The sequence below is a fragment of the Vigna radiata genome, chromosome 7 (genome assembly GCF_000741045.1).
Source record: "Vigna radiata var. radiata cultivar VC1973A chromosome 7, Vradiata_ver6, whole genome shotgun sequence".
NCBI classification, from domain to species: domain Eukaryota; kingdom Viridiplantae; phylum Streptophyta; class Magnoliopsida; order Fabales; family Fabaceae; genus Vigna; species Vigna radiata.
Genome location: NC_028357.1, coordinates 36,844,344 through 36,863,514, shown reverse-complemented (window position 1 = coordinate 36,863,514; position 19,171 = coordinate 36,844,344). Strand labels below are relative to the sequence as shown.

At 29.8% G+C, this 19,171-nt stretch overlaps 2 protein-coding genes across 3 annotated transcripts; one reads left to right on the top strand and one right to left on the bottom strand.

The window, feature by feature from the left end:
- Positions 1 to 3,515: 3,515 nt before the first annotated feature.
- On the top strand, positions 3,516 to 9,625 carry LOC106766391 ((E,E)-geranyllinalool synthase). 2 transcript variants are annotated; one of them, XM_022783575.1, is made up of 12 exons: positions 3,516 to 3,845; positions 3,922 to 4,114; positions 4,202 to 4,422; positions 4,511 to 4,634; positions 5,510 to 5,628; positions 5,723 to 5,949; positions 6,162 to 6,277; positions 6,358 to 6,456; positions 6,541 to 6,756; positions 8,548 to 8,680; positions 8,758 to 9,003; positions 9,091 to 9,625. In XM_022783575.1, exons 1-12 carry the CDS (start codon positions 3,530 to 3,532, stop codon positions 9,589 to 9,591), a joined length of 2,511 nt encoding a protein of 836 aa, XP_022639296.1. In that variant the 5' UTR covers positions 3,516 to 3,529; the 3' UTR covers positions 9,592 to 9,625. The 2 variants fall into 2 exon arrangements, with proteins under 2 accessions (XP_022639296.1, XP_014506607.1); XM_014651121.2 differs by having other exon boundaries at positions 5,498 to 5,628.
- A 367-nt stretch (positions 9,626 to 9,992) lies between these two features.
- Positions 9,993 to 13,445, bottom strand: LOC106766951 (serine carboxypeptidase-like 31). The gene is made up of 10 exons (XM_014651748.2): positions 12,925 to 13,445; positions 12,504 to 12,611; positions 12,196 to 12,291; positions 11,947 to 12,039; positions 11,766 to 11,848; positions 11,133 to 11,420; positions 10,725 to 10,855; positions 10,477 to 10,572; positions 10,257 to 10,362; positions 9,993 to 10,161 (listed from the first exon to the last, which is right to left on the bottom strand). Exons 1-10 carry the CDS (start codon positions 13,343 to 13,345, stop codon positions 10,015 to 10,017), a joined length of 1,569 nt encoding a protein of 522 aa, XP_014507234.2. The 5' UTR covers positions 13,346 to 13,445; the 3' UTR covers positions 9,993 to 10,014.
- Positions 13,446 to 19,171: the final 5,726 nt, after the last annotated feature.

Genomic DNA, 19,171 nt, shown 5'->3' with positions numbered 1-19,171 from the left:
GCAACAATATCAAATTGAACTTGCATGGTCCTATTAGGTCAACTAGATATGTTTGTTCATGATTGTTAGACACAAAATACAAAATATCAATATAGTAAACTCCTTGATCAATAAAACAAGTTATAGAATTTTGAGATTGAGAGATAACATAAGCTCGAAGCTAACATCATGTCATCACTTCTGTTTCTTTGTGGATGAGCCTCTTGGTGCATTATACCAGCTTGCTGAAATAATAGCTGATGAGCTGATACCAATTCCATGGGATTTTGGTTTATTTTGGGAAAGACACTGACACTCCATTATACTTGTATAAGCAAGATGTCTTAAAGTTTGTGTTGGAGAAAAAAGAAATTAATATTACCTTTATTCAGTTATGGATGATGTAAGCCTTTAAACCATTCTTTATATTAAATTAATTTCTCTAGTTACTTGTATCAAATAAATGTTTTGTAGTCGGATATATGTTTGGTGTCAGTAACAATACGAGGTTGAATGATGTATATGGATTTATGGACTCCCAACCCACTCACAAAGGCAATAAATTTGATAACATCTAAATGTACATAATCAACTATTTTGCATGGGGAAAGCACATATATTTATCCTTTATAATGCTACATAAATTGACTTGTAAATATAATTTATCATTTTAAGGCATAACAATGAAGCTATTTTAAATTCAGACGTCATTAGGAACTACTTGTGTTTCCCTGGCAAACAATATTGTTATGTGGTTTTCTTCCTTGCGTAAGTGTCTCCCCAACCATCTTAGACAAATAGTAGATTGGTAAGAATCTCAATATTATGAACTTTCTTTATTATATAAGTGTATCCTAAAATATTTTCTTTTTCATAGTCTAATTGTAAGACATAACATGTTGTTAGAAAAATCAACTGCTAAGACAAAAAAGCTTACATTGTTGTCCCTTAAGGTTTGGTATTTTGGTTTATATATTTATAATTGTTTGATTCATTTTCTTCCTCAATTATTTATATTGTGTTAATATATTGTAATGTAATAAACAAAACAACTTATATGCGTGTGGTTAATATGTAATGCATAAATGACAACCCTTGTTCTTGGTGATATTACAATTAGTTGGATAACGATAATATTAATTGCATTGAATCAAATACTTTGTAACTTTGTCCTTTTACATACTAGTTGAAATTAATGTCTTTTATGCAAAAATTCAAGAGTCATACATCAATTTCTAATAAGTTCATTGAAAGCTTGTGAAAAAATATATAATACAAATATACAATAGGATTTAACACATTTACTTGTTATAAATATAACATGTTCTTAAGGATCTAGCACAAACGTAACAATAGCATTTAACACATTTACTTATATCTAAATTTTGACTTATTTATGTTGTTTTGTTTTTGTTATGCTTTTGAGTATTTTGTGCAGATTTAATATATATATATATATATATATATATATATATATATATATATATATATGATAACAAAATAATATTAAAATAAACACCACATTATACTTTGGTTATGACCAAAATCGAAGCATAAAGAATATTCGACTTTAGTTCAAGTTATAATCGAAGTCTAAAAGATATTTGACTTCATTATAAGTTAAACCGAAGTGAAATCCACATCTTTTTTTTATATATTTATATTAATGATTTAATGCTTCGGTTTTTAGGAAATCAAGTAAAATACTAAATTTTATACTTCGGTTCATAAATGAGACTAAAAACCTACCATTTTTTACATTATTTCGATATGTTTTGCTTGGAAAATTAATTCAAATAATCGGTGTCACAACCTTGATAAATGTATCATTTAAAAGAAAAGGAAGAATTGTTAGTCCTTCCCATTTAGCACAAGGAAATCAAAGAATAAGATGCATTTGACTCTTTCAAATGCTCAAAACTAGGAATAAATATATCTATTTTGTGGCTGTTGAACTTTTGGCAAGCGTACCCATAGTCAACTATAGTATAATGATTTTTTAAGTAAGAGTATCGATCCCACGAAGAATAGCTTCAATTAAACAGATAAGTTTATCTCAACCAGCATATGTACAAAGGTATTCAGTCTGATTCATAATGGATTTTTGTAATTTATACTAAGTTGCTTAATAGTAAAATAGTAACAACAGATAAGTTAAGGAAAGTTTAATATGAGAAGTTGGGATTGATTTCATCTATCTCCCTCATCTGCAATCTGGATGAATATAAACATATAGCAACTGAAATTACCAACATTGATGCAACACACAAAAGTCATTTATACTGATTCCTCGCGTATAAAATTCATAAGATCAGTTCCTTAAATATTGATTCCTCACATATCCAATAAATTGTCCAACATTATATTCAACTGTTATAAGCAATTGATAAATTGAAATCTATCCCTAGCATCACAGGATATCAAGTTTTCTTGCTCAGATCAGGTTTTTAGAAATACTTTCCAATCAAGTCTATCTAAAACCCACATTCATGAAACTATTGATCAAATAGAATCAAACATTAAGAGCAGAACAAAAATATCAATGTTGAATAAAAACAGAAATGCTATATATAGATATCATCAGATTACATTTGAGTTCGAATCGATTACATTCAATCCCAGGAGAAGAGATCAGCCACTCATGGTAGCCTTTGACATTCTAAGAGATGAAGAAGGAGATCTACAACTAAAGTGGACGAAAACCTCTTTGGGTAGCTTTATGTTTTCTTTTCTCCGCAGCTCCTCTGTCTCATTTTTTTTTCCAACTTATGAATATATATACTGCCCGAATTGTCGTTTATGCTAAATTATTCTCGCTTAAGCAAAAATGACTTTTAAATCCTGGATGAGTCTAGCTTAAGCAAGATCATTCTAGCTTGGGCGAAATGTTGCAGGATTTACTCTTCTCTCTTAATTTATGTAAAATATATACAAAATAAGATCAAATGATTTCCTTTTGATCAACAACTCAGAAACATGTGATTACATTTCATCTTTCTTAGATTGGGGAAAATTGATACAAATATACCCAATTCAAAACAGAAGTGCCAAAATTCCATATGAAAATTTACTACTTTTTTGTACTTATCAATAACTTTAATTCTTTTTAATATAATATAAATGTATTGTGTTTATAATTGAAAATAGTTAAAAAAAAGACACAAGAACTACAATTAAAAAAATAGGGAGAATTTGACTAAATAGTGTCTAATTAATTAATTAGGAGTTCAATATAAAAATTCATATTAACATAATAAAAATATAATGTTATAATAAAATTATAATTTATGATGTGTCATTTGCATGTACGATAAAAAAAAGTTAAGTGTACGAGTATTATCACTCTATTTGATATTATTTATACCATGAATTCTACTATTGAAAAAGCAATTTTATTTGTCGTGATTAATTAATTTTGGAATACCCCACGTGGCATGCGTAGACGTTACGTGGACGTCTGAAATTATAGCGAGTATAAATAGCACGGTCTCTCCACAAGTTAAAGAATCACAATCCAACTACGTTCTGTTCTTGCTTATATCCTAAAACCATGGAGTCTTCATCATCATGCTCCCTCGTAGAAAAAATTAAGAGGAAAATATTCTCATCAAACGTTGATCCTTACACTTATATATGTCCTTCTGCATATGATACTGCATGGTTAGCAATGATACCGGATTCCCACGATCCTTCCAAACCCATGTTCAAAAATTGTTTGCATTGGCTGATCAACAACCAAAATGAACAAGGGTTCTGGGGAGATTGTGATGCCTCTGCCAAACCCTCATGGGAAACCCTTCCAGCAACCCTTGCTTCCATGGTTGCCCTCAAAAAGTGGAACACCGGTGCATTACTCATACAAAGAGGTGCTATATTAATTACTTTTATGCTTCTTGAGTTGCTTGATTGTTCTTTTATATCATTGATTTTTTCAATCTCTAGGGCTGTCCTTCATTGAAGCAAACACTGAGAAGCTGCTCAAGGATATCGAAAACTGTTGCCCATGTTGGTTTATCATTGTTTTTCCTGCAATGGTTCGACTTTCGGAGTGTGCTGGAATTGAAATTGTGTTCCCAGATACAGTGACAGAGACAATGTCAAGTATCTTTCTCCATCAACAGAAGATCCTTGACAAGTATACCTATTACATATTCCTTCCTTCCTTTTTTATTTTGTTACTTTTTCTTTGGCTTAATGAAATTGTGTATACTTAAACGAACAGGGAGGAACTTGTGGGGAAGAATGGCTTCTCACCATTGTTATCGTATCTTGAAGCTTTGCCACCTTGGTATAAAGTAAGTGAAGAAGATATCTTTAGCAATCTGAGTGGTGATGGTTCACTGTTCCAATCACCCTCTGCTACTGCAAAAGCATTCATGCTTACTGGGAATATTGACTCTTTGGGGTATTTAGAATCTCTAATTCAGAGATGCCCTAATGGAGGTTTGTTTGGACCTTTATTCTTGTGGTCTTTAATATTACACATTTTTTTTCTTCTTGTTTTTGTTTTGAAAATTCAACATTGGTACAGTTCCACAAACATATCCCATGGATGAAGACCTTATAAAGCTCTGCATGATTAACCAGTTACAAAGACTAGGGTTGGCTGAGCACTTTGATAAAGAGATTGGAGAAATTTTGGCCAAAATCTATAGGTAAATAAATTTTACAGTCCACATGATGTGATGTATGAAAAAGATAAATACAAGGAAAAAAGTTATTGATGCTATATAGGAGTTTAAAAATGGGAGTAATAAAAGTATGATACATATTTACATTTATTTATATATCTAACAAGGATAAAATAATGAAAGAATGAACTTTTGTATTTTAAAAACAATAAATAAATAAAAAGTAAAAAGTAGATAATGTCAAATGTAAGAAAATGATATGTATCAAAGTATATTTTTCTAAAAAAAAATAATTGGTACTTTGACACACCATGGTGTCAAATATATTCATTTCACATGATAATATGTAACATTCAAAGTAAAAAAAACATTTAAAACTATTATTATTCTTAAAAAATAATCTCCAAGTATTTTATTATTAGAGTACTTGATTATTTAATTTGCATGAAACTGCATTTTTTTTTTCTAAATTCAAGTAATCTTTGAGACAACGAAAAAGTTAAAAATTACATTCTACATAACATTTTTTTAATTTGAAAATTTAGTAATAGGAATAAAAATTTTCTTTTAGTCAACAAGTAATATATATATATATATATATATATATATATATATATATATATATATATATATATATATAATATAATATAATATAACTATATATACATATGACAACGTGTTGAATTTAGTACGAATTAAATATAAATAGTCTCTATTTAATATTCATTTTCGTTAAGAAAATTTTTTCCATTATGTATTTATAAAAAAATATGTGTATTTTCGTTGTATCAGCAGATTTTCATACCCATAAATATATTTATATATTTTTTATTTAAATCAAATTATTCAATAAAATATTAAATTAAATAAATTTAATTTTTTAAAAGACAAATATATAGGAAGTACGTGGAGCAAGAATGGTGGGTAAAACCGACGAATATGGCTGAAACTCAGCTTCACAAAGACTCTCTGGCATTTCAGCTCCTAAGGATGCATGGTTACAATGTATCAGCCTCATGTATGCCATCCTTTTTCTTAGCTTTTCTTTTTCTTTTCCATATTTTTAATTAGTCATATTATTGTACCTCATAAAATTCCAAAATAAAATGCAGTGAGCTTTGGTTGGTTTCTAGATGATGAAGAAATTAGAGCAAATATTGAAAAGGAATCGGAACACATGTCAACCACAATTCTTTCAATGTACAGAGCTTCAAATCTTATTTTCTGTGGGGAAAATGAACTCGAAGACGTCAAATCTTTCACCAGAGATCTGCTTCACAAATGCTTGTTAACTAAAAATGGTGAACCTAACACCATTTTGTCCCAATTCCAACAAATGGTCCTACACCCTTCTTTCTCCATTTTTTTTCCAACTAAACAGTTCAAATATTTGAATTGAAAAGGACATTTTTAAATTAATTTTTCAACATATAACTTTCTTAAACTGAAATAAAGGAAGAAAAAAAATCCATTTTTTCTTCTTTTATCTGATTATGTTTGGTAACTCTCATATTAAAACATTTACACAATCCTATTCTTCTGGTAAAACAGGTTCAACATGAATTAAATACTCATTGGCTGGATGAAACGGATCATTTAAAGCATAGGACGTGGATAGAAAACTATGACACCGATCTTCTATGGAAAGGAAAAACCTCACATGTTAGGTACATTTTTAAAACCAAATTGTTTTTTTTTTTTTTTTTATCAAAGAATTTTCCTAGCTTTCGACAATTTTCCGATGTAGGATTTCACACTTTCACAACGTAGATCTTCTAGAACTTGCCGTGCAGAATTACGAGCTCAAGCAATCAATTTTCAGACATGAATTAAAAGAGTTGACGAGGTTTGAATGATCCTAATAACACAACATGTGCTTCTGTATCTCTTATTCATGACTATAACGAAATTACAATGATAACTGTAACAGATGGGTGAAAGATAATGGTGTAACAAAGATGGGATTTGGTAGAGAGAAAACAACGTATTGCTACTATTCTATAGCTGCTGCCACTACTTATCCAAATCACAGTTACATAAGAACCCTAGTAGCCAAGAGTGCTATACTAATCACAATTGCAGATGATTTCTTTGACAAAGAAGGGTCGCTCAGAGACTTGAAACATTTCACCAATGCTATCAGAAGGTATATATATTATTACCAGTTTTCCCTTTCAATAAACTCACTCGTCCCATATGATCATACACTTAAATTTTGTAGCCATTGTAAATTATTTTGTTAAAAATAACCTTGGTCATTGCTGCTACTCATTGATTGCATTGCTATTTGAGACTTACTCATCTAAATATTTCTTTCTATTTTATTTAAAACCTTGAAATTGACTATATTTTTCACTTATTTTCTTCATAAGTCATTGGTGTCAAAACTTTCTATTCTCTCTTTAAAAAGAAAGCTTACCAATTTCTTCTTTAAATATGACTTTAATTCACTTCTGAGCACTTTTTTGCATTTATGAGACGTTTAGAACATATTTTATCTAGTTTTAAAATACCAGAACAACTGTATTATTATAGGATCTAACCTTCCAAATTTTATCTTTATAATTATATTAGATCATATACCCAATTTGGTTGTATTAATAACAATAATATATATATATATATATATATATATATATATATATATTAAGTATATTATTTTTATTTTTGAAAATTATTCGTCAAATACTCTATATGAAAAATATGATTTCATTCTAGGTTGATTTAAAAAACTTTTATTTTCCTTCAACTTTCACAACTTCATGATTTTCTAAGTCCAGTGTTGGTGGAATGGATTTGTTACTAGAGGGCAAATTAAAAGCATGTAATTGGTGCAACAATTATCACTAAGTCAAATATTCAATTCATGTGACTTGAATTCTTATATGTTATAAATAAATACTCGACATTATTATTCTTCAATCAATTGTTCATGTTGTTTTTCTTTAATCTACATTGCTTTTCATTCTGACAATATAGACCTTTACTTTTTGGACCGTTGGTTCTTTGGTAAAGAGAAGAAAGTAATAATTGCACAAATTGTGGGTTTGGAGAACTTCCATTAAATACATAATAACCTCATTATTTTTTTTCTCATTGAAACCTTCTATTGCTCATTAGTTTTGCAATTGTTAGAGTTCTTAAATCACAAGCTTTTTCTTTTGCGTTGACCTTGAATTCCAACTTTTGAGACAACGTGTAAAACCATGAGCTTTTTCAAATATATTTTTATATGTAAATTGTTGTCATCAAGAAGTTGCATATATAATTCACAATATTCATTAACTTGTCAAAATATTTTTTTACAAATAATTTCAAATCTTTTCTTTTTTAGAAAGATAATGACAAATTCGATATTTAATAAAAATAAGTAAGATAATCAACAAATTTATTGTTGAATATAATATTAAAATCTTTTATACATGAAAAGATTTAATGACTCGTGACTCTCCCTAATACGTTTACTTAAAAACTCAACGATAAAAAGTTATATACAAGTAGAGGACTCACTTATAGAAGACTTTTAAGATAAAAAAGAAGTTTGTAATGCGTGGAGACTACGAGATTGAGAAGAAGAATTAAACGTTGAATGATGATTAATAAGATGAACAAAATATAAAAAAATAATCACATAATTATTCTCTTAAATTTTTTATTAAAAATTATGTCAATGTCTCTTATATATATAGTCATGTGAGACTCATTAAATCTACAATTCCATCGAACCCAACAAAAAAATTATCTAATCTTTATTCAAATTCTAAGGAAAAATATCNTAACTTTATCTAATCATGCTAAAAAAAATGAAAAAAATGTACTCGTATAACACCAATCCAAGCAAACACACATTACAGTGTGAATTTAACAAATAATATGTTTCCTGATAATAGAATTATTTAAAAACATGTACATTTTCAATACTTTGACTCTGTCACAGGTGGGATTCTAAGGGCTTAAATGGTCACGGCAAAGTGATATTCAATGCTCTGGATAATCTGATCAGTGAAACTGCCACAAAATATCTCGAACAAGGAGGGATTCATGATATAAAGAGTGGTCTACAAGATCTAGTAATGTTTCTAAGTTTAATTACTGTATAAAATTACTCTTTTTAACGTACTGTGAGTAATTAACATGTTTTGTTAAGTGGTGTGAAACTTTCCTTTCCTGGCTCGAGGAAGCAAAGTGGAACAAGAAGGGACAGCCACCAACAATTGATGACTATCTGAAGAATGCCATGCTGTCTATTGCCATACACACCATGATTCTTCCAGCTTCATGTTTTCTGAATCCCACCTTTGCAGACCACAATCTCCGACCACCTCAATATGAAACCGTCACTAAACTACTAATGTTTATATGTCGTATATTAAATGATATACAGTCCTATAAGGTACGTACTTGGTTAATTATTATTTACTGATCAGTTGCTATTAAAACTAAACCTTCACGTAAGTCGTATTTCATGTGTATGTGACAGAGGGAGACAGAAGAGGGTAAGTGGAACTTTGTTCAGCTCAGTTTGATGATGAACCCTAATCTTAAAATGGAAGATTCAATTGCTGAGGGGAGAGAGATAATAGATGAAATGACAAAAGAGTTCCTTCAACATGTTCTTGTTGATGGTGAAAGTAATTTACCAAAGCCTTGCAAGCTGCTGCATTTGACATGCTTGAAAGTTTTTCACATGTTCTACAACTCTAGTAATGCATTTGACTCTGATACACAACTGCTTGAGGATATTAGCAATGCTTTCTATCTTCCTCTTCGGAGAACCACAAAGCCCTCCAACACTCATCTCTCTCAGCGTTATTCGGTGCCAAAAATGAAAGGTTCAACTATGCAGAAGCTGCGGTTCGGTGGGTCCTTTAAACTCATCAATGCTTGTACAAGCTTTGGCCTGCATCAACCTGCTTTAGGAAATCCTTATGGGATCATAGCTCTCAGTCCCAAACCCTTAATACCATGCCAATTTATCTAAGCTCAAATTAAGATAAGAAAACCTCATCTTACATATTCCATTTTCTAAGTTTGAGTTAAAGTATAAAGTTGATCTCTAGGTATATCTATCTCCCTTTCACTGGACATTTATGCAGCGTAAGAATTTTATTTGTACCATTGAAATAAAGGAATAATCTTTGAGGTAGACCGAATTGTTCCACTGAAATAAAAGAAAAAAACACAGAAAAGATATCAATATTAATATATTTCCTTGGATTTTGTTTAATGGATTATGGCTCAACGGTGAAAAAGGGAGCAAAACTCTTTTATTCATTACATTTGCATATGGTTTACTTCGCATTTTAATAATATGATAGGTATTAGCTATTGCTAATGTAAGAGCAAAATCTTCATATGGGGTCACACACAAAGAGCACCCAATATGATTATTATACAGATTTCTTTATTTTGTGGAAGGTGGTGATTCTCCATTCAGAAAGGAAGTGAAGAACGCAAGTGAATTGCTTGGTTTAAAACAGGGAACTGCATGCCCAGCTCCTCGAAACGTTGCAAATGTAAGACCCTCGTATTCTTCAAACCATCCACTAACCTGTTTCAGTCAGAAAACAACATTAAAAAAATAAGTAACATAATTTTTTTTCTGTAAAAAGATTAAGCTTATTTGTTGTCATGATTTAATTATACCTCATTTTCATGGTACCAAGGCCTCCATGATTTAGTGACAGACAAGGAAAGAGAGCTTAAGCTGTATCTTGTGGACAACACCGGTACTCTACCATCTGTGTCTCCACTGAAACATTCAACAACACAACATGATCAAAATAAGCTACCAAAACATGCAGTAGCAAGCACAATTCCATGAATACTGAGACTGATATATATATATATATGTTCAAAGATTTACCTGTAAACCCAAATCCTAAGTCCTGCTGACATAAGCTTCTTGTAAATTGGGATAACAGATGGCTTTGAATCTGCCCAGTCAATGAATATCTTGTTGCTACATTAGATAATTCAAAATCATTTAGCAAAAGATAATCACATATAATTAATAATATAGAAAGATATATATAAAAGATTCTATATATATTTTTGGATTAGTGCATTTCTAATACTGTGATGACAGGAAAGGTGAAAGGGTTAAAAAGTTACTTGCAAATGGTCCAATTCTTTAGGTTGTGACCATCACTGGCATGAAGAGCCTTCTGAACATCTGGTTTATTATAGAAAGCTTTAGCATAGTCATCAAGGCATGGATCGTAGCCACCCAACATCCTAGGCATCTAGCCAAACCAAATTAAATATAGGTTAGTGTGTCAGAACACTTACATATCAAGTTTTGTTTAAATTAATGATTTCAGATTACTCACAACAATAAATTCATTGTAAAGTGCAAGATTCCTTTCGTGTACAATAATAAGCAAACATCAAAAGTACGAGTGTTTTCAGTTATTATAAAAATGAGTGATGATCTTTTTAGTTAGTTAGTTTTCCAATTGACTTTACATTTCATAGTTAAACTTATGAGAATAAATCCATTAACTTCCATGGAAAAGGTACCATTTTAGATGTAAGCTTCATGGAAGTTTGCATGGATTGATCGTCTGAACGTGCTGTGCTGGCAAAGCAGACAGAGGTGTAGAGACTGTAGATATCAATTTCGTTGTATTGTTTGAGTACTTCATCCACAGCTTCACTACAATCTTCGTTACGCCATGGATCAGTGCTGTTAAAGTCACAACTTGTTTTGATTATTTTATGAGTTTCATCAGATATCACAGCATGGCTCCAAGCATAATCAACCAGGCCCATCCAGTCCTCAGCATCAGAAGTTTCTGGGTTACCCAACTGCAAAAAAAATTCAACAACAATAATAATAATAATAATACTTTGTCCTTCATATTAGTTATTTGCACAACTTTATACAGTGTCCAACGAGGAGGGTTCAATTCATACACTGAAATTTTTAAATTGTAGTGATGACAAGTGAAGAATTTTCCTTGCAAATATCTGAGCTATTGAAAGTGGAAAATGATGTGGATAAGAGGCCTATTTTGAATCCCTGATGTTGAACTAAAATATAGAAGTGGTAGACTAGATAGATGGGAAAATAATTTTAGTAAAGGAAGATTCGTTGTGCCATGATTTTTATCAGCAATTTTTTTTTGACTTTTAATTCACGTAGGACCATACCAGAATACCCTTGAGATCAATATAGAGAGAGGGGTCCTTGTTCCTATCATGGATGAGTTCAGCCAGCTCTGGTACATACTTTCCTGAAAATAAACAATTGTATTAATGATTAATTTCACTAGAATAATTGACCAAAAAATGAGTTATGCAGAAAAAGGTATGTCAATTTTAATTTCAATACCTGCATAGCTCTCCCCTGCTATGTAAAACGCTCTCGTTCTGTATGATGGAAACTTTTGAAACCAGTTGTGAAGAAAAGAGTAAGCATCGTTAGCTGTCACAAATAATAGAAAGCGCACAGACGAATTTGTCAGAGATCTGCTTTCCATGATTGAGCTTCAAAATATAGAAAATGTGACCCACATTCAAGAAAATGGCATAGTGGTTGCTGCTCATTATGCAGCAGCAACATTATAAGATAAGTAATGACCTGTTAAATCATCTCCCAATTGGTCATAGTCACTGCTTGTATTTGAGTATGAAAAGCCAACTCCAACAGGAGATTCCAGGAATAACATGCTGGCTTCTGCAACATCACAGATACAATCATTTCTAATGAATAATGTGATGAAAGCAGAAATAAAAATTTATTACTGGAGTTGTTTAACAAATAGCTAAAATGATTTAATAATTATATGGAGGGGACCAATAATGGAGCTCTAGCTGTGGTTCACCATAAAAATTCTATAGAATATTGTGGCAGAAAGTGTGTATATTTAGTAGTGGTCATCATCATACCTCTGTTCCATGAGAAGTTATTAAATTTGAGGCCATGGCCATCACTGTCCACTAAAAATGGACCAATCTCCTGTGTTGCTCCGTATCCCACAGAAGAGCACCCAGGACCTGTAACATAAAATCATGTTGTCACCTAAGCAGAGAACATAAGCAACAACAAACAGCAAACCAAACCACAACTGTTGTAAACTCTCTCTCTCATTAGCTGCCTGCCACCTAATACTATCCACTCCACCTAAACAAATTAAAATCCTTAAACACCCCCAACGAAAGATGTGACATATGTGGTTTCATAGTATGTATGACCTTGTGACATGTTTGATCATAGATAATTTGTTTGACAATATTATCTCCAATTCCATGGTCCGAATGTTCCATACAACAAATTAAAACAAAGATATTAACTACTGTCTGGTTTTACCTCCATTAAGCCAAAGCACCAACGGTTTCTCTTCTGGCTTGGTCATAGCCTCATAGAACCAGTAAAAGAGTGCTCTTCCATTGGTTTCATTGACTGTGACATATCCAGCATAGTGCTGGAAATTCACCTTGGGTTGACCAGGCAAGTTAGTGACAAGATCATCATTATAAGCAGAGCTCAAAATCCTGTCACCACCCCAATATTGGCTATTTCTAGAAGAAAACGAAAGAGCAGGCTTATAAGATAGGAAAAGAAAAAGAAGCAAGGTGTATGAAGTAGTGAGCTTTAATACAATGTTATCCATATTGTGGAAGTGAGAGATCCTCTTTTGAATGAAATTTGTTGAAGGAGAAAGAGAGTTGCATGTGTATTTATAATGATTGATGAAGGAGGAATACTTTGTTCCACTATGCTTCATCATGGGTAGAAATTTTGGAAAAGTAGATAGGATGAGAGCACCCTACCTGGCAACATCTTTATCTCACTCTCTTTTTTGCTTCTTGTTGGATGAAGATGCTGTTTGACGTCTCTCATGGATTTTGGGTAGCTTCTAGATCATATTCATGCATGGAACAAGAGTGAGTGGAACAACCAATTGTGACAACATGGGTGGTTCAACATCATCATCTCATGTACTCACATGGTTAAATTCATAACCTTAAATTCATCAGTTTAACAAACATTATATCCTTATCTTGTAGATTAATATTGCACGTGATTACAAATTTTACTGTGTATAACTGGTTTTTTAAGATATATATTAGGTTTCTTCTGTAGTTTATATTTTAGACTGAATTCTTGTTAAAATAAAAATCATATAGGAAAAACTTCTTTTAACAACACTTTTTTAACAACTTTTTGACAATGCATACGTGGTAACTTATGATTGGTCCGTTTTAAATATTTTTTAAACATAAATTCAAATAGACCAATAAAATGATGACATGTGTCCTGTTGTCAAAAAAGTTGTCAAAAAGTATTGTCAAAATATCATTGTACAATCGTATATATGTATAAATAATGTATATATTAAATGATATGATTGATTGTTAAAAAAATTATATGATTGTTTGTTCTTATCCATCCAAATATATTCGATACGTATGCCATGTATTGGAATTAATAGGTCTCACTTTTCAGTAGAAGTAAAAACAGTCCCACCTGTAGTTTCAGCAAAAAGAAAACTTAATAACCAGTCGATATATATATACTTTCTTTCATAACATATATTGAAAAAATTAATGTTGTTGAAAACATATAAAAAGATTTAAACAAAAGAAATTCCCTCAAGACTTGTAAGGGAATAAAAGGCAAAAGAAGGAGTTGTTGGAGAAATTTTCAAAATCATAGCTATTAATAATGCATTTTTGTATCTGATAGCACAAGTCATATTTCCTTCTTATAGTTTTATTCTTATTTTTATTCTTTAATCAATCTATCAAATGGTTTCCAAAATCTATATACTTTAATTGCTTGCAAAAATGATTCCGTGATGTAAGAATAGCAAATAAGAATGGACAAGCATGATCGATATTAGCGAATGAGAATCTATTTTTAATTGGTTGGAATTTTGACCATAATAAGTATTAGTCCTTCTCTTTTTATATAATAATTGCCTAAATTAGTGCTAGTATTTCCTTGTATAAAGAAATGACACCAAAGTAAGAAAAGATAATTTGTCAAAACTAGTGCTATGTTAATTAGATTTATTTAATAATAATAATTTCTGTCCAAAAAATGTAAAATTTTATTCAACTAATTAAATGAATATGAAAAATAAAATAGCACAATAATAATAATTTTAATTTATATCTTTAGTGGTTTGCTTAATGGTTTAATTTTTCTTCATCCAATGGATGTAAACACAAAGCGTATAGAAGAAAATTTATTCGACATATATCTATAGAACAAGTTCTTAAAAAGAGGGGAAAAAAAGACAAAGAAGTAATCTACACCGTATATTATTTAAAATATTTTGTTAACCTATTTAAGCAATCTTAAATATAGTTTTGATGATGACGAAGCTTTCATCTATATATGCTAATAAAGAATATGTGCATTCAATGTTAATCTTTATCGTACAAAGCTTATGTTTTGTTCGGAGAAAAATACCAGTGACATTTTTAAATACATATATATTATTATATTTATTATTAACTAAATTCTATAAGATATAAAAATTTTAATAAAATATGTATTTTCTATAAAAAAAATTAGTTATATATTAAAATATTTATACATAAAGAACTCCTACCAAATATGTATGTAAAACGTTGTTAATTTCAGCTTTTATTTATTTATTATTTAGGTACAAATTCACCTTCTTCTCTTTTTACGCGTGCATACATACTCTCTCATATATGTTTTTCTACTTGTTACTTTAGAAGACTTCTTTTGCAATGAACCACAAATAATAATTATTTCCCTAACAACCATGGTTTCAAAATCATTTCCCAAAACACCAAAATAAAAATATATTTTTTTTTTGAAAATTTACTGACTGTATAACCAAATAAAATATGCATATGAAATGATGTTAAATAAATAAATAAAAATAGAGAGATATTTGGAGAAATAATGTATAGACTTAATGGTAGTGTGGGAAAATATTTTTATTTATTTTTTATTTGTGGTACTGGGAAAATCCCTTTACACAGGTGAAGTCAACGACGCAATTGCTCAAGAATAACACTCGTAATATTTTATATGAAGGAATAGGTAATGTTTTAGAAGTGAGCTTTTATCGTTTCCACATCCACAGCACCACCCCCATATATTTTATTATTTCATTAATCAAATATAGATAATATCAATCTTATGTTATATTTAGAAAATAATTATTAATTTTTTTATGGTAAAAACATATAAAAGTAAATAAATTTAAAAGCATTATCTGTATTAATTTGTAATTAGTGGGCATATTAGATAGGTATAATTAGGCATGAATTGGTTTCCACCTTGAAAGTCCTTTTTTCCTAAATTGGTTTTATGATACTCTCTATCCTAGGAAAGTGAATAACATAAACTCTATCCATTACACCCAAAAGAAAACTCTGTAATTTTAAGGAAAAAGTAATCGTTTTTATTCTGTGATTGTTGAAAAGACTACACAAGATCACAGTACATGCAATATATATCCTTGACCAGTGAACATATTCTTGCTGGTTTTTATTCATGTTTTTCTTTTTTGCGAATAAAGATGTATTAAAATAAATTGAGTTTTTTCATTGATTACGTGATAGTAAGCATAATTATGTGATGAGTGATATATATATTCGAAAATGGTGGTTTGTGAGTAAACATATATAAGAAAAAAGGTAGAGCTTTCGAGAATCTCATGATGAGAAAGTAGAAAGGTGTTGGGTTTTTGTGGCGAACCTTGTGCGTTATGACTCTTGAACTTGGGGAAAAACCTAAGTGCTCTCAAGAATTGGGGAAAATAATATCAAGTTGGTTGTTGAACAATGACTTGGATTCCAACTTTATTAACTTCAATATAGATTAGTATATAATTTGAGATCATATTTTTATTGTTGTATTGCACTTATTAGATCATATTTTTATTGTTTAAAAAGATTTTATCAATGTAAGAGTTTACTATACAACAAAGTTTAATGATAATAAGGATGGTAACGGGTCGGGTCGGGTATAGATAGTACTTATCCGTAATTTGACTTGATAAAAAAAATCTACTCGTTATCCGACCCGTTACCTATAGATACTCGCTTAAAAAATATATGCGGATATTTTAAAACTTACGAATACTCGTGGATATCCGCAAATATTTAAAAAATATATTTTTATAAATTATTAAAATAAAATTACAAAAATATATATAATATAATATAAATTAAATTAAATTTAACCTTATAAAATATAAATTAATGTTAATTTTAATTAAATTTAACTTAATAAAATATAAATTAAATTTTTATTTTTATTTTCTGCGGTAGCAAATATCCGTAGGTACGGATAGTATAATACTCGTACCCGACCCGTTTATAAATAGATATTAAAATGTTAAGGTTTTATATTAGAAGTGGTGATATATTTTTTATGTAAATATTTCATACAATAAAATAATTAATCTCCTTATGTATCATAATAATAATATTCTAACAATAAAACTGAAAGCAACTTCCTACATATCAAACATTCACATATAAAAAAAATTAAGAAATCTATATAAGATAAGATTTCTAAAAGATTTATACTAATAAAAAAAACGATAGTAATTATGTAGTGTATAAAGGAAAAAAATAAAAATAACAAGAATTTGACCTAGGACATGAAAGAAAAGAAAGTTAAATAAAATGTATAACTTGGTATACATAAGATCCACCAAATTTCCCATTCAGTTTGAAATTATATAAAGTGTTGGAAGAAAAATGGTTAATTAGTGGTGAAAATATGGAAGAAAAGCAAAGGTAGTTTGGTAGGTTTATCTAATGTGAGACATTAAGAATAATGTTACGTATAGGTATTGATTCTTACCTCAATCCTGAGCTAAGTGGGCAAATTATGTCTTTTAGGTATACTAATGAAATGAGTTATATCAACATTAGCCAAACCTACCATTAAAAGACAACAAAGAATTTCCCACACATAACCATTTATCAATTGGCCAATACCATATCCACATTTTAATATTATTTTATATCTTCATCGATTCAGCAACACTCAGGGACTATCATTATTATTATTATTATTACTTCATATAATCATTTTTAAATATTTCAAAAATTGCTCTTTGCTCATTTAGCTTCATCCAAAGGATAATGATACTTAGACAACATTTTTTTGACAATATTTAAATATCATTTAGTGTCATTGTGTGAGTGGTCTAAAATTACTCCACAATAAATAATAATAATCATAAATATCATCATGGACCAATCATACAATGATACGTAAATGATGTTCAAATGTTGTCAAAAAAATGTTGTCTAACTATCATTATCCTTCACTAAAACCTGACACGTATATTCGTATACCACAGTTATATACACTTTCTCAAGACTTTTTACATGAAAATCTTGATCGTGGATTAAGAGTTTCTTTGGTCTTCTTTCGTCTCCTTTTCTTCACTCTTTTCTCCAACAAAATCACTCATTTTCTTACAACTTTTTCCACTTGATCCCCAAAAAAACTATATATATGTGAATGCATGGTGTGTAAAACATAAAATGGTATAGGCATAGGTAGGAGTTAATAGAGTATAGAGGGTGTGAAGTAGGGGTTGTGGATATAGCACAAAGCTTCTTCACAATTTTTGTAGCTCAAACTGTTGTGCATTGCTCTTCCTCTATTGTAGCATTGCTGAGTGTGATGTTGAACTTTACACACAACCCAAACGTCTTTTGAGCAGTCTCAGATCACCTATCATTTCTATCCTTATCACACAACTTTCTTTTTCAAATCCATCTCACCACAATTACCCAAACCTCTAACTTCCTTTTTTTAACCAACCAAACTTAATTAACAAATCTTTTGAAAATAACATTCATGTGATTATTATTAATTTTTAACATATATAAATTAATTTTAATTTAATAAGATGTTAAATTTTGTATCGTAGGACTATTTAGTAAACTATAATCCGAATATTTAATTATAATTTGGATGACTAATTATCAAACCGTTAATAAATCACAAGTTTGAACGAATTACCAAATCATTCACACAACATTTGATCAAGTCCAAATCATCATAAGATAGACCAGATCATTGATAATTGATCATCTGATTTGTCTGATGACCATCTAAATTAATCACATGTTGTGTAAGCAATTTAATTGATCCTCCATTTTTGTAACTTGTTGATAATTTAGTAACTTTTTATTTAAGTTATAATTAATTATCTAGGTTGTGATTCATCGGATAAAAGAATTTATGGAGAATGATAAAAAAAAAATGTTAAGCAAATTTTGTAATGTTATATATTTGTATATATACACTCACTTTCTCTTTCGTCAACTTTTCTTTTGTGTATTTTTTCATCACTTCACTTTATATTATACGAACTCATATTTAGGTAATACGTGGCAGATGCAGTGGTTCTTACAAATAAGCACGGTTATGCAGCTAAATAAAGTGCTTTTATTATTTTTAATGCCTAACTGTTCGTTTTCGAGTTCCCAAAAAGGTGTCCCTAAGGCCTAATATTTTGTGTTGTTAATGTTTATTCAGTGGTGGCAGATGTTTAGGATGAGTACCTCCCTCTTGTCCCAGTTTTTTTTCTTTTTTT

What these genes read in the sequence shown, in the direction of transcription:
- LOC106766391 (XM_014651121.2), top strand. Translation starts at nt 3,530, where the DNA reads ATGGAGTCTTCATCATCATGCTCCCTCGTAGAAAAAATTAAGAGGAAA. An exon ending in TTCACCAATGCTATCAGAAG is followed by an intron (nt 6,757 to 8,547) that starts GTATATATATTA and finishes ACTCTGTCACAG; the next exon opens with GTGGGATTCTAAGGGCTTAA. An exon ending in ATGATATACAGTCCTATAAG is followed by an intron (nt 9,004 to 9,090) that starts GTACGTACTTGG and finishes TGTATGTGACAG; the next exon opens with AGGGAGACAGAAGAGGGTAA.
- LOC106766951 (XM_014651748.2), bottom strand. Translation starts at nt 13,345, where the DNA reads ATGATGAAGCATAGTGGAACAAAGTATTCCTCCTTCATCAATCATTAT. An exon ending in AGCAGGGGAGAGCTATGCAG is followed by an intron (nt 11,849 to 11,946) that starts GTATTGAAATTA and finishes GTTTATTTTCAG; the next exon opens with GAAAGTATGTACCAGAGCTG. An exon ending in TGAAGCTTACATCTAAAATG is followed by an intron (nt 10,856 to 11,132) that starts GTACCTTTTCCA and finishes TGGTTTGGCTAG; the next exon opens with ATGCCTAGGATGTTGGGTGG.